The sequence below is a fragment of the Pongo abelii genome, chromosome 14 (assembly GCF_028885655.2).
Source record: "Pongo abelii isolate AG06213 chromosome 14, NHGRI_mPonAbe1-v2.0_pri, whole genome shotgun sequence".
In the NCBI taxonomy this organism is placed as follows: Eukaryota; Metazoa; Chordata; class Mammalia; order Primates; family Hominidae; genus Pongo; species Pongo abelii.
Genome location: NC_071999.2, coordinates 51,337,593 through 51,359,329, shown reverse-complemented (window position 1 = coordinate 51,359,329; position 21,737 = coordinate 51,337,593). Strand labels below are relative to the sequence as shown.

At 39.2% G+C, this 21,737-nt stretch overlaps 1 protein-coding gene and 1 non-coding gene across 9 annotated transcripts in view; both read left to right on the top strand.

The window, feature by feature from the left end:
• RUBCNL (rubicon like autophagy enhancer) overlaps window positions 1-21,737 on the top strand; it is a 45,927-nt gene that overhangs the window by 6,290 nt on the left and 17,900 nt on the right. For 2 of the 8 annotated variants that reach the window (XM_024231069.3, XM_054529028.2), the window contains exons 2-7: window positions 8,533-9,192; window positions 12,308-12,390; window positions 12,874-13,084; window positions 18,322-18,420; window positions 19,921-19,981; window positions 20,941-21,073. In XM_024231069.3, the coding sequence (XP_024086837.3) occupies window positions 8,658-9,192; window positions 12,308-12,390; window positions 12,874-13,084; window positions 18,322-18,420; window positions 19,921-19,981; window positions 20,941-21,073 (1,122 nt within the window). In that variant the 5' untranslated portion in view covers window positions 8,533-8,657. Of the gene's footprint in view, window positions 1-515; window positions 2,675-3,144; window positions 3,224-5,886; window positions 6,415-8,532; window positions 9,193-12,307; window positions 12,391-12,873; window positions 13,085-18,321; window positions 18,421-19,920; window positions 19,982-20,940; window positions 21,074-21,737 lie in introns of those variants that run through there. The other 6 variants (XR_010136769.1, XM_054529027.2, XM_054529030.2 and 3 more) reach the window with 6 other exon arrangements.
• On the top strand, window positions 6,546-6,735 carry LOC112128671 (U2 spliceosomal RNA). Its single transcript, XR_002911160.1, has one exon. It is a non-coding gene; the product is annotated as a U2 spliceosomal RNA (small nuclear RNA).

Sequence of the window (21,737 nt, the reverse complement as noted above, 5' to 3'; positions counted from 1 at the left end):
GGGTATATATATCCAGGAGTAGAATTATTAGATTAAATGGTAACTGTATATTTAATATTTGAGGAACTGTCAGACCATTTTTCCAATATGGCTTTCCATTTTACTTGCCCAAACATGGAAATCTAGCCATTTTTCAAGTGCAGCTACCTACCTTTACTTTGGGTAAATTTCTGTATTAATATTTTTTCACAGTCTTAGTTATCAAATTCTGTTGCATATAAATCTGTTTTTTTTATATGTAAGGTTTTTAGGTAGAATGTTAATTTAGCGGTGGTCCCCAAAGTGGAGGGTGTTTACCTTTAAGTGTAAGATGATTCATTGGAAAGAAAGAACAAAATTCTATTTTTACATATGCTGTATGTATCCTAATGTATTAGCATAACTGTACATATGTAAGGTGTATAAATTAATATTCTTATATTAGATCTGTGTGGTGCAAAGTTTTTTTATACAAATATGAATAATAATAAAATTTTGTGAACAATTGTCCAGAGGCATGAAATCAAATATACCTATGTAGGTCTTAATCCTATATTTTATGACATGTTTGATGGGAAAGTTCTTAAAATTACTTTGCTAATGAAATTGAAAATAGCCTGCTAATTTCAGCCCACACGGAACATGTGAAATACCAGTGGAAACAGCTTTGGATCAGGTTCAGACTTTTGTTTTTGTCCTACTTCTGCTAATTACTAATGGCGAGACTTTGGGTAAGTCCCCTAATGGTCTCCATTTCAGTTCTCAACTTGGCATAATAACCCCTTAAATTTTTGCAAATTATGATTTTGCAGAATGAGACTGGGAGGGGTGTCATATGCAGTGACCACAGGGAGTTAGTCATTTGGGTGTTTTGGGCAACCCTGCAGTTCTTTTAGGTGAAATATTCAATTTTCTATGAACCTTGCCTTCCCCTTCTTACTTACCCATTTCTCTTGATTGCTTTCTGTCCTTCTTTTGTGTTCTTCTGACAGCAAACCTTCAGAATTAATGGTCATTACCGAAGGCTAAATCAGTTGGAGTGGAGTCCTTTGTGATACCACCCAGCTAGGGAAACAGTATAACACTGTTTCCTTTCTGCTGCTTTTATTACAACATAGTATATAGTATATAGATGAAATAGGAAAATTGCAGTTTACTGCAATTCCTGGACACTGTTTTGGAAGCTGTCGAGTTAAATTATTGGGCATCTTGATGGTTTCTATTTGATATGTGATAGTTTTAGGCTCTGTTATTCTCTTTGGGATGTGAATCTTTGCCTAACGTCAAAGTATGAAGAGAAGTAGATCCTGAGAAAGAAGGGAAGAAGTTCTGGGGAACTGTGGTAACCAAACAGCTCACATGCTACAGTTGAAGATTTATTCGTGCTCTACTCAGTATTTGTTTATTACTGGCTGTGCTTAGTAACGTACCATAAAATTGATAAAAATGAATTTTACTTTTCACTCTAGACTCTTATTTATTTGTGATTTCTATTCTCTAGTATCCTTTATTCTAAGGAAATGGTTGATGAACATTTAGGTCATGATTTCTAATTTCTTCTAAAGGGTGACATCCATTCTTGACTTCCTTTCTTGGGTGACAAAGAAATAACCAACATAACCATACCTAGGTATCGTTTGATAATTTGTTCATGATTTCATTCATAAGTGCAAAGAATATATTTATTGAACACCTATTATTGCCACTGTTCTGGGTTCTGGGGACAAAGCAGTGTCCAAAATACGTTATTTTAAAAAGTGCCCTCGGCCGCCTGCGGTGGCTCGTACCTGTAATCCCAGCACTTTGGGAGGCCGAGGTAGGTGGATCACCTGAGATCAGAAGTTCAAGACCAGCCTGGCCAACATGGTGAAACCCTGTCTCTACTAAAAATACAAAAAATTAGCCAGGCATAGTGGCGGGCACCTGTAATCCCAGCTACTTGGGAGACTGAGGCAGGAGAATTGCTTGAACTTGGGAGGCAGAGGTCACAGTGAGCCGAGATTGTCCCTGGGCAACAAGATGGAAACTCTGTCTCAAAAAAATAAATAAATAAAAATAAAAGGGCCCTCATAGTTTTAATATTCTGATGAGTACTAGTCATTGAGGTTAAATACAATGAGATTTGTGCTAAAGAGAGAAATAGAGCTAAAGAGAGGGATAGGAACTGTTTGGGAGGGGCAATTGCTGGTTTTATAGGGTGACCAAGGAAGCATTACTGACAAGGTAAGATTTAAGATGTGTCTTTACTCTGATGCCCCCAGTTGTGTATTCAATAGGCAGTTAGTGTTGGGGCATAGAAAATCCTGAATCCTAAATCTGATGTACTTTTGCCTATTCATGAAATAACTTGAAGACTGTTATACATAGTGGGAGCTAAAGCTGCTCTGCCCTCCAAGTGCTGGCTGCTTATGATCTGAAATACTTCTGTGAGGTCACTGTAGGCGTCATGGTGGCACTGAGGCATCTATCCCTCCTGCAGAAGTTGCATCTTTGCTGTTAATACTGTGCCTCTGGTGGCGCTAGTGATGCAATCATTCTCGATGGGGCCACTGACTCTGATGTCACAATGGCTTGGCTGGAGGAGTCCTGAAGTCTCTTGTTTGTCCAGGGCCTTTGCGGCAGCTTATATGTTCGCTAGTGATCTGGCCTGTGCTTACCTTTTAATCCCAGCTGGAAAATCTCAGTAAGAATGATGGTAAGCTTTGAGATTGGTATTTCTTCCTTTAAATGTTTTTTGTTGATTTTATTTTTTGTACCTAATTATCTCTGATTCAAAGGGACCCCCTTTGTGACAGTGGCAGGAAGTATGTTGAGAAGCTAAGTATTGCTTAGACCTGTATTACCTCTGCTTACCAATCCTTGAAATGTTGGTGTGTCTGAATGTGTAAATGTATGTCTATTCACTATCTCCCTTCCTCCAGAACATAAGCTGAGGAAGGGCAGGAAGCTTATTTTAGTCCCCTCTGTTACCCCAGTGCTACCAAAACAAAAAACAATGCCAGACCTGTAGTAGATGCTCAGTAAATATTTCTTAACTGAATAACTAACACACTACAAACAATATGGCAACAAGTAACATACCTGGCAGTGGTATCATAGCACCTGGCAAGTTGTTTTTTGCCTTAAAGATAAAATAAAAAATGGGGATATTGACCTCCTGTCACTACTGCATGGACTTTGATGGTTTCCAATCATTACTTTCTCCTCTGTGTCAATCTGCCTCTTGGAGAAATTCATACTCCTGGTGAGTGTCCAACTTGGCCTTTTGTCTTCTCTCTGCCACTGCCCAGCTGTGACCTTAGACATGGTTGTGAATCTATTATGGGCCTATTCTAACTCTCAATGCTTTGATTTTATAACCTGGCAAAGCAGCACCTGCTGGTTATTTTTGTGAAGCAACAACACTTTTCTAGAAGGAAGTGAAGCAAGCACCTGCTTTTGACAGTTGTTTTTTATGAGGACATTGGTTTTTGCTCAATTCACTTAGGTCAGTCCATGTATGGGAAGCTCCAAATAAGGTCATTCTCTTTGAACTATTGACTGTAACTTGTTTATAAAAAACACTGGTATCAGGCAGGCACAGTGGCCCACACCTGCAATCCAGCACTTTGGAAGGGCGAGTTGGGTGGATCACTTGATGTCAGGAGTTTGAGACCAGCCAACATGGTGAAACCCCATCTCTACTAAAAATACAAAAATTAGGTGGGAGTGGTGGTGCCCACCTGTAATCCCAGCTGCTAGAGAGGCTGAGGCATGAGAATTTCTTGAATCCACGAGGCAGAAGTTGCAGCGAGCTGAGATCGTGCCACTGTACTCCAGTCTGGGCAACAGAGCGAAACTCGTCTCAAAGAAAACAAAATGAAAAACAAAACCACCTGGAATCACTACTGCTTTACCATTTGAGATTGCATGTTTTTCATGTGGTTTCACATCTATAATCATCTCCCCCCACCAAACACACAAAAGATATGTGTAGAAAATGGAGAATAAACCATAACTTACTTATATAGTTTTATTCTCTTGGAAATAATGAGGCTATCATGAACTATGGACTCAGACTAAGAGTGGAACTAGTAAGAGAAAGGAACTAAAAAAAGAAAGTCAACCAAAAAATGACATGAACAAGGATGTTCATTGTTATATACTGTATAACTGCAAAAAGCTAAAAATAAATTTCTATCAGTAGGGTCTGGCTAAGTAAGTATGATATATTTATACAATAGAAAGTGATAACGCAGTTTAGGAAAATCACCTAGACCCTCAAGACATAATGTTGAGTGAAAAAGAAGATAAGTTGTAAAATATCTCCAGTATGATCCCATGGATATGTATAAAAAAGAAAACATATCTTCTGGTCTGAAATATGTACGTTAACTCATAAAGATCTAGAAAGAATAGAATGGTTAACAATGTTATTTCTGAGAATAAAGTAGGATTGTGGGGCTTGGGGTGATGAGCGCTGTTCACTTTTTACTCTAGGCTTCTGTGTTTGGGCATTTTATAAAAATGTAGTCATGGTTTCCTTTTGTAATTATAAAATCCAGAATTATTGGAGAGGAAAAGATGTGTAACAAATAGAAATTGGTGCGCAAGGTGGGATTTGAGGTCAGGAGAAGGAAGATAGGCATTTTGGGCTGGTGAGTTCTGGCAGTTAACACAACCAGCTGTACTCTGTGATATTTTGTGAATGGTGATTTGGGGCTTTCGTAGTGTTTTCAAGATGCATGTATATGTTTATATATGTATGTTACATACAAAAGATGCATTTATATATTAATATATGTTATATACAAAAGGTGTATATATATATATATACATATATATACACACATATATATGCCTCCAGAAACAATCTATGTCATGTGCAAAAGATATATATATACACACACACATACAGTTGACCCTTCACGATGCAGGGGTTAGGGACACTAACACCCTGTGCAGTTGAAAATCTGCACACAACTTTTGACTCCCCCAAAACTTAACACTACTTATAACCTACTGTTAACCACAGCCTTACTGATAACATAAACAGTTGATTAACACATATGGTGTGTGTTAGTGTATAATACTATATAATGCATTCTTACAATAAAGCAGAGAAAAGAAAATGTCATTAAGAAAACCATAAGGAAGAGAGAATATATTTACTGTTCATTAAGTGGAAATAGATCATTATAAAGGTCTTCATCCTCATCCTCTCATGTTGAGTAGACTGAAGAGGAGGAGGAAAAAGAGGCGTTAGTCTTGCTGCGTCATGGTGACAAATGTGGAAGAAAATCCACATGTTAGTGGACCCACAAAGTTCAAATCCATGTTGTTCAAGGGTCAACTGTGTGTGTGTGTGTGTATAAATTATAATCTTTATTACTCCAGAAGGTATAAACTAAAATATAGGGCCCTCAAATCAAGAAGTCTCCAAAACTCTTGAGACTCAAAGTCTCAAGAACAGTTTTCGTATGTACCTTATTTTGGTCTACTGAACTTTTATTATTGGGTGAGAACAATTTCATGTTTTAGGAAATGTGGATTCACTTCTATTCCTATATGAGTAATTCTGCCCCATTAATAGAACAGTTACATCTGCCACAGAGGTCTTTTCTCTAGCTCTTTTTTTTTTTTTTTTTTTTGAGACAGAGTCTCGCTGTCGTCCAGGCTGGAGTGCAATGGCACGATCTTGTCTCACTGCAACCTCCGCCTGCCAGGTTCAAGCGATTCTCCTGCCTCAGCCTCCTCAGTAGCTGGGATTATAGGCGCCCGCCACCATGCCCAGCTAATTTTTGTATTTTTAGTAGAGATGGGGTTTCGTCATGTTAGGCTGGTCTCGAACTCCTGACTTCAGGTTATCCACCCGCCTTGGCCTCCCAAAGTGCCGGGATTATAGGCATGAGCCACTGCGCCCGGTCTTTTCTCTAGCTCTTAACTTTGTCTCCATTTTGTTGGATTTGTTCTTTCAATTCATAAACATTGATTGAACCCTCATCTGCAGCTCTAGGTATGGGGCATGCTACCCAGCAGGGAACAGACAAGGCCCCTCCTCTCATGAAGCTTACAGTTAGGTGGGAGTAGGGAGAGAATGGCGGTAATGAACTAAAACATAGCAGGAAGGGAGCACCTCTGTGAACGAAAACTAAATGTTTATGGTGTTGTGAGAGGTAATGATGGGGGAACTACCTTAAGCAGAAAGGTGGTTAGGAAAGATATCTTTGAGGAAGTAATTTATAAATCAAGGCATTTACGACAGGAAGGAGCCAGATGTGTCATCATCTGGGGGAGGAGCATTTCAGAGAGAGGAAACATAAAACAGCATTCCTAGGGTTAGAAGGAGCCTATAGGGTTCAATAGCTTGCAGTGTGGTTGGGGCTTATGGAGGCTGGATGAAGATAAGTGAGAGAGGTTTACAGGGACAGCATCATGTCAGGCCTTGAGGGCAAGGTAAGGAGTCTGGATTTTATTCCAGATTTGATGGGAAGCCTTTGGGGGATTTCAATTAGGGCAATGACATGATCTGATTTAGGTTTATAAAAGATCTTTTGAATACCTCTTGATAAAAATGGGCAAGAGTAATCGCTTCTTGGCCTTTTGGCTAAGATCAAGTGTAGTATCTGTTCTTATCAGTTAATATCTGATATGTCCTCTATCCAAGGACAATATATTAAATGGATTTTTGGAGCAGGGACATGGACTAGGAGCTTGCTCCGTCCACTCCATGCATCAGCTTGGTATTGCTGTACCTCTAGGAATGGTGCACCCCTCTGGGTGTTAAAACACGGTGTTACTGGCCAGGCACGGTGGATCCCACCTGTAATCCCAGCACTTTGGGAGGCTGAGGCAGGTGGATCACAAGGTCAGGAGTTCAAGATCAACCTGGCCAACATGGTGAAATCCCGTCTCTACTAAAAATACAAAAATTAGCTGGGTGTGGTGGCATGCGCCTGTAATCCCAGCTACTTGGGAGGCTGAGGCAGAGAATTGCTTGAACCTGGGAGGCAGAGGTTGGAGTGAGCCAAGATTGTGCCACTGCACTCCAGCCTGGGCAAGAGTAACAGCAGGGAAACCTATTGGGAAGCTATGGCTGCATGTCCAGGTGTGAGAAGACGGTAACTCAGACTAAGACAGCAGCTATAGCTATAAACTTGCTGATGGAATGAAGTTAGAGAGCTAAGGAAAGATGGGATCAGAAATGACTCCTAAGTTTCAGGCTTGGGCAATTGGGAGAGGGAAAAGCAGGGAAGGAGCAGGTTTCAGGAGAAATGAGTGACTGTTTTGGATGTATCAGGTTGCAGTGCCCACTGGACAAATGTCAAATAGGCAATAAGATATGCTAGCCGGGAAATCAGAAATAGAGAGATACATGTGGGAGTTGCCTACATACACAGCAATGGTATTTACAGCCCTGTAATTGACTCCAAAGTCTCCCGTTCACCACTGTGCAGGGTGAATGTGGCATAGGCCACCCTTCTATCTCTAGGCCTTCCCCTGGCTCTTCTGGCTTTTGCTGTTGAAAGTTGCTTTTAGCTTCACAATGCAAAGGGCAGTGGAAGAACAGAAAAGCAAAACATCTCCGGAGCCTGTAATTACAGTGACAAGAGTGCTTCTTGTTTGTGTAGCTCTCAACATTTTAATCATTACCTCTTCACTAAAGCTAAAATCTGAGCTTAGAAGTGAGTGGGTTTTAAAGATGGGTTCTAGATTCATACTGTGTTCTTTAAATGTTATGAACTGAGAATACATTGATATTGATATTATAAGTATGAAAGGTTATATAAGTTACATGAAGCAAAGTCTTTAGTGCTATGGATCTTCCCTCTGTTTTATGTACCACTTTGCCTACTTCATTGAAACACAAGAACAAACTAAATGAAAATAAGAACATATGGAAATGGCTGGATGCAGTGGCTCATGCCTGTAATCCCAGCACTTTGAGAGGCTGAGGCAAGTTTATCACCTGAGGTCAGGAGTTTGAAACCAGCCTGGCCAACATGGTGAAACCCCATCCCTACTAAAAATACAGAAATCAGCCAGGCGTGGTGGCACATGCCTGTAATCCCAGCTGCTTGGGAGGCTGAGGCACCAGAATAGCTTGAACCCAGGAGGCGGAGGTTGCAGTGAGCCGAGATGGCCCCACTGCACTCCAGCCTGGGTGACAGAGTGAGACTCTGTCTTAAAAAAAAAAAAAAAGAAAATGTGGAAATGTGTCTTTACTTCCAGATAGTATTCCTATCTTGGATTTGACATTTAATTTTATTAAAATAATTTTGATGCATGGATGTTTTACATTTTTATGGGATTTATCAGTTGATCCTTTGTGATTTCTTAATTTTATGCTTTGAAAAATGTTTCCTCTCCCAATGTCAAGCCTCTGTAGGTTTACTGCTAGTTTTATGGCTGATTTATTTATTTTTTCACTTATAAATCCAAGTGGACTTTACTATGTTGGATAGAGCCAAGTACAGACTTCTAAATTTTTTGGGTTTTGCCATCTCAAAATAATTTGTAGCCAAAATACAATTGAATTCTTACTTATTTTGAATGATTCTTTGCTCTTTGCAGAATAGCTCTCCAGACCCCCAGCTGGCCATGTGGTGAGTTCAGGGCCCAAATCAAGTAGTACCAGCTATCAGGGAACTCCTTCTATCTGTTTTGAATGGATTCATACCAGTCACAAGCCTGGAAAGATGGTGTCACAGTCTACAGTCAGGCAGGATTCTCCTGTGGAGCCCTGGGAAGGGATCAGCGATCACTCTGGCATTATTGATGGTTCGCCCAGACTCCTGAACACTGACCATCCTCCTTGCCAATTAGACATCAGGCTCATGAGGCACAAAGCTGTCTGGATTAACCCCCAGGATGTGCAGCAACAGCCGCAGGACTTGCAACCTCAGGTGCCAGCAGCAGGGAACAGTGGGACCCATTTTGTGACAGATGCTGCCTCTCCCTCAGGCCCTTCACCTTCGTGCCTCGGGGACTCCCTGGCAGAGACAACATTGTCTGAGGATACCACAGACTCCATTGGCAGAGCTTCTCCCCATGGCTTGAGTGAAAAGAGTAGCAGCTTCTCTTTGTCCTCAACAGAAGTACACATGGTCCGCCCAGGATACTCTCATCGGGTGTCTCTGCCCACAAGCCCTAGGATTTTGGCCACCTCCCCATATCCTGAGACTGACAGTGCTTTTTTTGCGCCTTCCCATCTGACATCTTCTGCTGATGAAGGTAATTTTAGTAGGTGACCTCCCTCATTGCTCTCTGTTCACACCCTTGCTTTGCCTTGCTCTAAAGCCTGCCTTATTGTCTTCCCCATGGGCCAGTGCATTGCCTCATTTAATATTGTCAGCAGCCCAGCCATCTGGGTGGTCACAACAGGTGAAATCAAGTATTGGCTTGCTCCTTAGACTGCAGGGAATTGTTATCTTTTTAGCTTAACGTAGTTGATAATCAGTGCCATGTGCCATCTTTAAGCTGGTGTCTGCCTTCAGGAACTTAGAGCTCATTAAATTGTCTACAAGGGAGAGCATCGGAAGCACTCTCAAGTCAGTGTGGGGGTTGGAGGTGTTTCCAGACAGTCACAGGGGGCTCCATTTCACACCAGTACTTAGTAGGTGGTGAAGTCACTTCACTTGTTATATTTACCTGTATAGAGTCTGATGGGAAAATAGTAAGATTTTAAAACAATAGCTATAGTTTCCCCCAAAGACTATACAAAACCCCTTTTTATTAAAACAAGGGCTCTCACTGCTATGAAGTAATGTGCATATTCCTAAGACCCTAAAATTCCTACAAATTGGATAATCCGTGCAAAGTACTACTCAAGAGTCAATAAGCTAGCTATTATTGTTATAATCTGTGACATGTTTATTTCATTTTAAAATATTTATGTTATAGTCACACTTGTCATTATTAATTTACATTTCTATTAGAACCCTAGTATAAATAATCAATGAAGCTTTTTCTTTCAAAGCAATTCAAAAAGTCATCAGTCTGCCTGCTGCCTGCCTGTCTATTTCTCTATATATTTATTTCTCACTAGCAGGAGCTCATCTTCCCCCTTACCTAAAATATGGAGTTTATTTGTTCTTTTGGAAATGTTTGAGCAATCAAAGATGATGACAGTCTTTAACACATTTATTCATTGCTTAAGAAGAACAAATTTTGGACAATCTTTCAATGGTTAATTTTGAGATAAGGACCAAGTTTGAGCAAAATGAGAAGACTGATTACAGGCCTTCTTTTTTTCTATTTTTTTGCTCACTGGCTTGGATAGTTCTAAGGATTAAGAGTGACTTGCAAATTTAGTAGTGGCTAAGTGAGAGATTAGTCTTAATAGATTGTCTCATAGAGGAAAGCCCTGTCCCCAACAGAGAACCACCATAATGACAAGTTATAATAAACTGAAGATGATCTTTGGGGCCTAGCATACCCTTGCCTGAAACCTTTTATTCTATTACGGTACAGGAAGTAGTTCTACAATTTAAAATTATCCTTTAGCTTTGTCTTTTTCTCAGAAAGAAAACAGATACGCCAGCCCCTTTTGCCCAAAGGCAAGGACTCCCAACAGCTCCTGTCAGTGCCTTTAGAAACAACTCACAGAATGTTTTGAGAATATCTCTTAAACTCAGTAAGGGGATTCATTCTATAAGATTAAGAAAAAGAAGCCTTGAGTGATCTGGTTCTTTCTTTCTCTGGTGTAGAGCCAGCAATAGGGAAAACAGCCATTGACCACTAAGATGTGGATATTCCTATGACCGCTGCATCTCAGATGGCGGCAAAAGGGTTTTCTTTTTTCAGAAAATACTTTAAGGAAAGACTATCTGCATCTGTAAGCATTTCTTGAGGCTGTAGGAAGGGATTCCACAGTTTATTTTGTTTGCGTAGGAACTACACATTTACAAGCACTTTCACCTTCCTTTGTCTCCTTAATGTCCTGATAAATATCCCAATTTAAGGGCTGAGAGCATTTTGATGCAGAGGCACAGCTGGTGAATGGACAGCTGGAACCGGAATCCACTCTGTTCCGATTCTTCTCTGTGCTTTTTCCTCTATACTCAGAGTCTGCAAACCATGTGGACCAAATCCTGCCAGCTTCCTGTTTTTATAAATGAATTTCTCTTTTGTCTATAGCTGCTTTCTCACTACAGTGGCAGAAGAGAGTGGTTGAAACAGATACTGTATGGCTCTCAGATCCTCCAATATATAGCAGCTAGCCATTTACAGGAAAAGTTTGCCAGCCATAGGTTCTGAAGCTAAGAAGTCCAAGTTTTTCCATGCAACAACTACTTTCTTGAACATGAAGCAAGGGATTTGAATGACCCTGCTTGCAACTCCATCATGCTGAGAGCTGTGTCACCACCATGTGCAGCATTTTGTTCTAATTTAGCAGATTGGGACATCTCAGCTCTTGACACAGAAATTTTTGCTTTAAATGCTGCAGTAAGAAATCACATGACAGAAAAAATGTTTGTTTTGATGGTGGTCATTGCCAGTAATGGAGTGGCTAAGGATGCAGGAATGGATGTGTCAGCAGAATGTACCTTCTGCAGTTTGTTGGTTTTGACCGGAAGAAGACTATCTTAGAGAAGCCATGCTGACCTTTTTTGGATGGATTTTATTTCTCTAGACAGGAGGTTTAGGGCTGGGTGCAGTGGCTCAATCTGCCTGTAATCTCAGCATTTTGGGAGGCTGAGGTGGAAGGATAGCTTGAGCCCAGTATTTTGAGACCAGCCTGGGCAACCTAATGAGACCCCCATCTCTGCAAAAATAATTTAGAAAATCAGCTGGGCATGGTGGCACCTGTCGTCTCAGCTGCTAGGGAGGCTGAGGTGGAAGAATCGCTTGAGCCCAGGAGGTTGAAGCCACACTAAACTGTGATCACATCACTGTACTCTAGCCTGGGTGACAGAGCGAGATATTGTCTCAAAAGAAGAAGAAAAAAGGAAGTTTAAGGTCAATCACAATGAGTTAGAGAAGCAATCTCATAATCCTTAGGACCCTGCTTTTGGACTGTGGCTTCTCACCCTACCCCAGCCCCTGTTGGGATTTCCCAGGACCCTATTCTCTTTCTACCCTCTTTTCCTCATTTGTCTCCTCCACTCTGGTGGCTGAGGATACCTCCCAGTTACTCCAACAGCCTCTCCTCAAAATGATCATCATTAAAGCAATATCTGTAAGACCTGCCATCGGAAAGATCTTTCTTTTCCTGTCATCTTAATTTATTCTAGAATTGTGCTTATTTTTTTACATTATTTAAAAGCCACTTCCTATAATTGTTTTATTTTATTAGATAATCTTTAAACTCCCTTTTCCCCATTTTTAATAATTGCTATGTTGGCAGGTGCTGTTCAAGTCAGTAGAAGAACCATTTCTTTGAATTCCTTCTCACCAGAGGTATTTGTGCTGCCTGTTGATGTAGAAAAGGTGAATGCTATCTTCTTTCTTTTTAACCATAGAGTCTTAATCCTTTAGACAGTGTTTTTCTGATTTAAATCTGGAAACTTCAATTTGATGAATCATTACAAATAGGTTTCCTTTCAGCATTTGATTGATGGAGACTGCCAGAAACACTAAGCTAAGAAGGGTTCCAAGGCAGCGCCTGTGCTCAGCTGGAAAGTTTTCTGTGATTGATGAATGATGTCTGGCATTAGGCTTCCCCCAACCTAAGGTTTTGTATAACAAGAAATCCAACTTGAGTTGTTCGTTGATTACAGTAAGCCGAATCTATGTCTCTGGACAATGTGTGCTATAAGTCATAGAGTGACCTATGATAACTCAGTTAAATGAATATTTATACTGATATGCATTAATTCCACTTAAATAGAGCATATTGGTTTTTCAAATCTAATATACCCTCCATGAAAAAGTTGATTATGCTTGTATTTTAATTGATTTCTTTTTCTGCAGGAAAATGCCCACTTTTATGTTGCAGATATGATTATATCAGCAATGGAGAAAATGAAGTGTAACATTCTGAGTCAACAGCAGACAGAGAGCTGGAGTAAAGAAGAAGTCAGTGGGTTACTTGGGAGTGATCAGCCTGACTCTGAAATGACTTTTGATACCAACATAAAGCAAGAGTCTGGGTCTTCTACTTCTTCATACAGTGGCTATGAAGGCAAGTTGGGCAAATATGAGAAAGCTGTATGTTATGTGTTTCACATATATCTCCTCCATAATTACTCTTTATCCACGGGGCATATATTCCAAGACCCCCAGTGGAAGCCTGAAACTTCAGATAGTACCAAACTCTATATACACTACTTTTTTTTTGTTCTTGTAACCAAGAGGGTTACTAAGTGACTAGTGGGTGGGTAGTATATACAGTGTGGTATGCTGGACAAAGGATGATTCATGTTCCAGAGGGGACATGGCAAGACGTGTGGGAGTTCATCATCCTACTCAGGATGGTGCACAATTTAAAACTTAAGAATTGTTCATTTCTGGAACTTTTCATTGAATATTTTTGGACCAGTTGACTGCAGGTAACTAAAACCAGGGGAAGTAAAACTGCAGATAAAGGAGGACAAATGTATGTCTTTAAATCCTTTGTCTAAAAACTTCTTGAGTAACCTCTGTAATCCTCACCATTTCTGCCATCTTGGGTCAGGATTGGTTATCATGCTCTGTTCAGTTGTCAAATCCTATGTTTTGTTTTGTTTTGTTTTTTTAATCTTGGACTTCATCCTACTTTTCTTTTTCACTGGAAATAAAAGTGGCTGATGTCTCCTCGTCCTTTGTTTTCTGTCACATGGCATTCTCCTAGCTCTTTTTACACCATCTTTCCTTTTCCAATGAATCTTCTTTTTTTTTGTTCAGTAGTAGGCCTGTGCTGTGCTACGTGCTGAACATCAGCAGTACGCAGGGTGTGCTCCTTCCCTCAAGGAGCCTGCGTGCTGGAGCACGGAACTGGGAAGCCCTGTGGGGTAACTTGTGGAACAGAGGTGGGGACCCAGCACAGTGCGTCACCGTCACTGAGGAGGAGCGCCTCGGCTCACTCTGGGACCTGGGGGTTCTTCCCCGAGGAACGAGTGCCTAAGCCAATAGCTCATGTTAGGGTTTGCTACTTTCTTACCATTTCTTAAGTCCTGCCTCCAGTCCTGTATTCTTTTTTTAATCTGTATTTGCTTCCTGGCAGATTTAACCTACTATACACCTTCAATTATTCCTTCTCAGCTATTATCTCCTGAATCTATGTTTTCAGTCCTGGACATCTCTTCTAAGTGCTTGCTCTCTATGACTGGAGCCTTGTCCATCTGGCTGGCCCCCCAGGACCTCTGATTTAATACTTCATTTCTGGGTGACTTAAAATGCTTCATTTTATTCATTGTTGATATATGTTCACTTCAACATAAAGGCGGGCATAGTTAACCTATAACTTAATATGTCTAAACTAGTCATCTCTCCATCACTCTCACAATCCCCTTCTTTCCAAAGAAAACCACTAAAGCTTGCTTTTCTTCTTGACTTCCTTTACTACACGTTAATCAGGAATACTCAATAACAAAGGAAGAACTCACTCCATATGGTGTGTAGCATAATGCCTGGCACAGAATAGGTATATGATCAAATACCTGTTGAATGCACTAACTGGCTCAAATTAAAAGGGTTGTTTTGTCTCAAGATATAGAACATTCTCACTGAACCCAGTGGCGGGAAATATATCTGGGACACATACGACCAGTATAGGCATAGCTCCAGTGTCTATCTTTTCGGGGACTTTGGGCCTCTCATCTCTTCTTTTCTAGCAATTGCTTCATTCTTTTTCTGTAGCCTACCTACTTCTACCCACGCCTGGCATCTAGTTTCAGCTCTGCAGTCTTGCTGACCACTCAGTCCGGTCCTCACAGCTCAACAACTCAGTTTTGCAGGACCCTCAGTCCAGATCCCAGGACAGAGCACCTGATGGGCCTTGCCTTGGTTGGATGTCCATTACTGGTTGGTCAGATGCAGCCAGGGGGCGGGGGAATGTGATATGGACGATCATGCCCTCTGAGGCTACCAGTAGGGAGAAAATGAATGTGGGTGGAGAAGAAGTAATTCCTATTTAGTATACTGGACTCTTCCTTCTTCCTTGGTCTTGTGCTCCTGTCCCGTTTCTAGTTAGTAAACAAATCAATCCTGACTTCTCAGTCATAATCACTTCTCTTCCATCCATTTCCCATTTCTATCCCTTACCGGCCCGCTGCTGTAGCCTTCTGGCTAGTCATTTTGTAAGAACTACAATTTAGCTCTTTAATACTGATTTGGTTTAATTTTCTCTCTTTACTTTCAACTTGTGTCCCCTAGTTGATCCTGCATGTATCTATCTTCCTGGATCACAACTTTTTGTCCTCTATAATGGCTTGCCGACCTTGTGCCACATTTTATTCTGGAATTTTTAGCCTTGTGGCATCTGGCTGCTTCCTGCCTTTTAAACAGGAATCTCCTGCCATTCCCCTTGGCTGGATTGTGGGCTGTAGTTGAACTAGACTGTGTATAGTTGCTGGCAGACATTTCTCCCCATGGCTTTGGGAAGGATGTCCTGAAATGTGGGTTCCCCCAGTAACCACACATCAGGTCTTTCATCCTTCCCATCCTTCAGAAGCAATCTCCTGCCACTGTCACTGTGATATGCTCCCTGGTTTGTATCCCAGGGGAGGAGCACCCCATCCATGTGGAATGAAACACAGGTTGTGCTCCAGAATGCTCCAGTGCCATCTGCATGCATGGCTTTCCCTGGAGTTGTGTAGTGCAGAACCCTGCCTCAGAACTTCTCAAGGCCCATGCAATGCAACTGTGTTTTTTTTTCTTTGTTTTTTTTTTTGTTTTTGTTTTTGTTTTTGTTTTTGGTGGTTTAGGTCTGTTAGTATCTCAGCTCCCTCATGAGATTTTTTTTTTTTTTTTTTTTTTTTTTTTGAGATGGAGTCTCTCTGTTGCCCAGGCTGGAGTGGAGTGGTGCGATCTCAGCTCACAGCAACCTCTACCTCCCACATTCAAACCATTCTTCTGCCTCAGCCTCCCAAATAGCTGGGATTACAGCTGCACACCACCACGCCCAGCTAATTTTTGTATTTTTAGTAGAGATGAGCTTTCACCATGTTGGCCAGGCTGGTCTCGAACTCCTGACCTCAGGTGATCCACTTGCCTCAGCCTCCCAAAGTGCTGGGATTACAGGCGTGAGCCTCCACACCCAGCCCTTCGTGAGATTTTAAACTCTTAGATGGATGAGAAATTTTCTTGTTTGTGTTTGTGTTTAATATAATGCCTTGTCTGAAATAGGTAGTTTTATAAATAGTGGTTGGGTGTAAATTGATGGTAGCTGAAACTTTAAGAAAACATGGATAAATATGAATATGTTAAATGAAAATTAAGAATATTTCTATCCTCCAAATATAATATTTATCTTTTATTAAGTATTTCTCTTGTGACATTTGTGGCAATAGATGTTCCTCCGTGAGTTGGGTTGGTATTACTCAAACTGCCAGTTGGTCCTGAGAACATTAAAAAAAAAAAAAACAAGGGTAGAAAGTATCAGAGTGCATCTCGCTGAGGGTGAGCAATGTTTCCTGAAAGTTTTTTTTTTATCAGTTAAACATATTATTGTGTCTGTACTCAGTCACAATGTAAATTGTATGTTACTATGGATGATGGGCAAAAGACAGTGAAAAACAGATGGGCGCTCTTACCCCCATTCTACCCATGAGGAAACTGCAGCTGGAAGTGGTGGTTGTCCATCGTCACCCAGCTAGAATGGGTTCTGTCTTAAAGTCAGCCAGCCTACTGCAAAACCCTTCACATAACTTCTTTTTTTTTTGAGATGGAGTCTCTCTGTGTTGCCTAGGCTGGAGTGCAATGGTGTGGTCTTAGCTTACTGCAACCTCTGCCTCCCAGGTTCAAGCGATTCTCTGGCCTCAGCCTCCCAAGTAGCTGGGACTACAGGCACCCGCCACCATGCCTGGCTAATTTTTTTTGTATTTTTAGTAGAGACGGGGTTTCACCTTGTTGGCCAGTCTGGTCTCAAACTCCTGAGCTTGTGATCCGCCTGCCTCAGCCTCCCAAAGTGCTGGGATTACAGGCGTGAGCCATCGTGCCCAGCTCACATAACTTCTATGTAAACTATGGGCTAGACTATTTCCCTAAACAACTGTATTCATTTTTCTGTGTTTCTCTCCTATGTTTATTCAAATGAAGATAGTTTTACAAATTTATATTTACAATGATTATATAATTATATTAATATAATTAATCATAATTTAATGATTATTAATACTATTATCAGTATTAATAGTATTAATACTATTCATACTAGTATCAGTATTAATAGTATTAATACTATTCATACTAGTATCAGTATGAATAGTATTAATACTATTCATACTAGTAGTATTAATAATCATGTTGCTATAGTTTTCACTTTTTTTTTTTTGAGGCAGAGTCTTACTCTGTCACCCAGGCTGGAGTGCAGTGGCATGATCTCAGCTCACTGCAATCTCAGCCTCCCAGGCTCATGTGATTCTCCCACCTCAGTCTTTTGAGCAGCTGGGACTGCAGGCGCTGGCCGGGCCACCACACTGGGCTACATTTTTTGAAGGGACGGGGGTTCTGCCATGTTGCCCAGGCTGGACGTGAAGTCCTGGGCTCAAGTGATTCTCCTACCTCAGCCTCCTAAGTAGCTGAGACTGCAGGTGCACGCCCCTGCCCCTGGCAGATTTACTTTTTTTTTTTTTTTTTTTTTGAAACGGAGTCTTGCTCTGTCGCCCAGGCTGGAGTGCAGTGGCGCGATCTCGGCTCACTGCAAGCTCTGCCTCCTGGGTTCACAACATTCTCCTGCCTCAGCCTCCCGAGTAGCTGGGACTACAGGCGCCCGCCACCACGCCTGGCTAATTTTTTTTTTTTTTGTATTTTTAGTATAGACCATCCTAGTTAGCCAGGATGGTCTCGATCTGCTGACCTCGTGATCTGCCCATCTCGGCCTCCCAAAATGCTGGGATTACAGGCGTGAGCCACCGCGCCCGGCCGCAGATTTACATTTTTAAATGATAGTATTTAATCGTGTGATTTGCAAAATCAATTTCCCATTATTAAACATTTAGATGTTTTCAATGTTTCAATATTTTAAAACGTTGGATGGACTGCAGATAGCCTGTGATGAAAGCCTTCCGAGTAGCTGGGACTACAGGCACTTAATCATAGTGAATGCAAAAAGAACACACAAATAGTTCCCTAATTTTTTAATTCTTTAAGTTGAAATGTTTAATTCTCTTAAACTTTTAGCCCTCTTCATTTCCCAATTTCTATTTAGTTGGGTGTTGCAGGTTGTACAGTTTTCTTTTTCTTCTTATTGATAAAAACCTCCTTCCTTTCTTTGTCTAGATTGTGCTGTGTTACAGGTCAGCCCAGTGACTGAAACACGTACTTACCATGATGTGAAAGAGATTTGCAAATGTGACGTTGATGAATTTGTTATTTTAGGTAAGATTTGGAAACTATTTGGATGTGACTGGCTGCCTCCCCAATCCCATCCGCATACGCATACTACATGCATCACACACAATACTAAGTTACAGTGGCATTCAAATCAACTCCTTCTAAAATCAGATTATGGTCCTGATATATATATAATATATACATTTTATATATAATATATATTATATATTTTATATATATAATATATAATATATATTTTATATATATAATATATAATATATATTTTATATATATAATATATAATATATATTTTATATATATAATATATAATATATATTTTATATATATAATATATAATATATATTTTATATATATAATATATAATATATATTTTATATATATAATATATAATATATATTTTATATATGTAATATATAATATATATTTTATATATATAATATATAATATATATTTTATATATGTAATATATAATATATATTTTATATGTAATATATAATATATAATATATTTTATATATGTAATATATAATATATATTATATTATTTATATAATATATATTATATATTATATATATAATATATATTTTATATATAATATAATATATATTATATATAATATATAATATATATTTAATATATAATATATAATATATATTTAATATATTATATATAATATATATTTAATATATAATATATAATATATATTTAATATATAATATATAATATATATTATATTTAATATATAATATATAATATATATTATATTTAATATATAATATATAATATATATTATATTTAATATATAATATATAATATATATTATATTTTATATATAATATATATTATATTTTATATAATATATAATATATAATATATTTTATATAATATATAATATATAATATATAGTATATATTTTATATAATATATATTATATATAATATATATAATATATATTTTATATATTTTATACATTTATATATAATATACATTATATATATTATATATATTATATATTATATTATATATATTATATATATTATATATAATATATTATATATTATATTTATTTTATATATTATATATATTATATTTATTTTATATGTATTATATATATTTTATATATATTACATATATTATATATTTTATATATAATATATTATATATATTTTATATATATATTATATATATATATATAAAAGATGTTCTTGTTTCAAATGTCTGGATAGCTAATCTCTCATCTCACTTGTAGAGTTGAATGAAAAAGCAGATATTCACATTGTGGTCTGATATCTCTTTAGCCTCTCGGTTATATTTTGGCGACATTTCAAATGAAATCCCATCTTTGATCATTATCTGTCCTCTCATTATCTGTTCTGTCCATTTCTCAGAACCTGACGCGTGGAGATGCTAAATAATTTGCTCTTTCTGAGATGCAGGGAGTGATTTTAGTGTTCTTATATAATGGACTGCGATTAAATGAAACAGACTAAAAGACCTCACCACTCTTTCTTTTATTTTCCCACAGAGCTTGGAGATTTTAATGATATCACAGAAACCTGTAGCTGTTCCTGCAGCTCTTCTAAGAGGTATCTGTCTTCCGTGCACAGTGCACATAGACCTGTGGGCTATCACCTCTGAGGCAGTGTGAACACTAGGCCTCTGACATTCTGGGCCCACTGCAACTAGTTCCAATGATATGTTCCCATGAATCTTAGGAGATTATCACCTAGAAATGAAACAATCACCCCCAAAGTTTCTATAGTGTTTTACAATATATAAAAGGCTTTTGTATGCATTTTCATTTAATCCTCATTTCAGTTAAACAGGCTGGGTGAATTTTATATATGCATGTGTGTGTATATTTATGTTTTTGTTGTTGTTGTTTTTGAGACCGAGTTTTGCTCTTATCACCCAGGGTAGAGTGCAATGGCCCGATCTCGGCTCACTGCAACCTCTGCCTCCTGGGTTCAAGCAATTCTCCTACCTCAGCCTCCTGAATAGCTGGGATTACAGGCGCCTGCCACCACACCTGGCTAATTTTTTTTTTTTGTATTTTTAGTAGAGATGGGGTTTCACTATGTTGGCTAGGCTGGTCTTGAACTCCTGACCTCAGGTGATCCGCTCGCCTCAGCTTCCCAAAGTTCTGGGATTACAGGCGTGAGCCACTGCACCCGACCATATATTTATGTATTTTTAAACCTTATTTTATAGACATAAAAATTGAGACTCATACAGGATGTGCTTCAGGACACGAAGGCTGTGAGGTAGAAGTAGGGCTTGATTGCAGGTCTTCTGACTCTAAAGCCAGTGATCTTTCACCACTCCTCTAAGTCTTAGTGCCCTCAGTAAATAAAAGATGATTTATTTATTGAACATGGAGGAGCTATGTTGAGTAAGATACCTGGTGAGTGATTGAGGCATCATCTCATATGACAGCCTCTTCTGAGTTTTGAGGGCTGGGAAGAACAGTTGAAAACCTCAGGAAGACCCTGAACATAGTCCTCATGAATATAGTTTTCCAGTTTTTGCATCTCTTACATTTCAGTGTCACTTATGAGCCAGACTTCAATTCTGCTGAACTATTAGCCAAAGAGCTGTACCGCGTGTTCCGGAAGTGCTGGATACTGTCAGTAGTTAATTCTCAGCTGGCAGGTTCCCTGAGTGCAGCTGGCTCGATAGTAAGTATCAAAAAAAATTAAGTATCAAAAAAAAATTGACCTTGAATTGAAAGTTCCTAAATTCTCATTTTGCCTGCCCTGTTCACTTTAAACATTTATGTTTCCTTGTATGGTCACTGGATATTAGGGGAGACTCAAAATGAATGAGGAAACTAGCATGTGTTGAGTACTTATTGTGTACCAGAGACTGTGCTCAGCAGTCCACATTATTTTATTTTATTTTATTTATTAATTTTTTTGAGATGGATTCTTGCTCTGTTGCCCAGGCTGGAGTGCAGTGGCGCGATCTTAGCTCACTGCAACCTCCGCCTCCTAGGTTCAAGCGATTCTCCTGCCTCAGCCTCCCAAATAGCTGGGACTACAGGCGGCCTCCACCACGCCCCGCTAACTTTTTTGTATTTTTAGTAGAGACAGGGTTTCACCATGCTGGCCGGGCTGTTTTCCAACTCCTGACCTCAAGTGATCTGCCCACTTTGGCCTCTCAAAGTGCTAGGATTATAGGCGTGAGCCACTGTGCCCGGCCAGCAGTCCACATTTTAATCCTCATAAGTATCCTATTAGGTAGAGGCTGTTCTTATTTTTATTTTTAAGTGGTAGGCCCAGCCTCCCAGTAGGGCTGGTCAGCTGTGAAGGAGGAGTCATGCCCAGGCTGCCTCATTGGAAA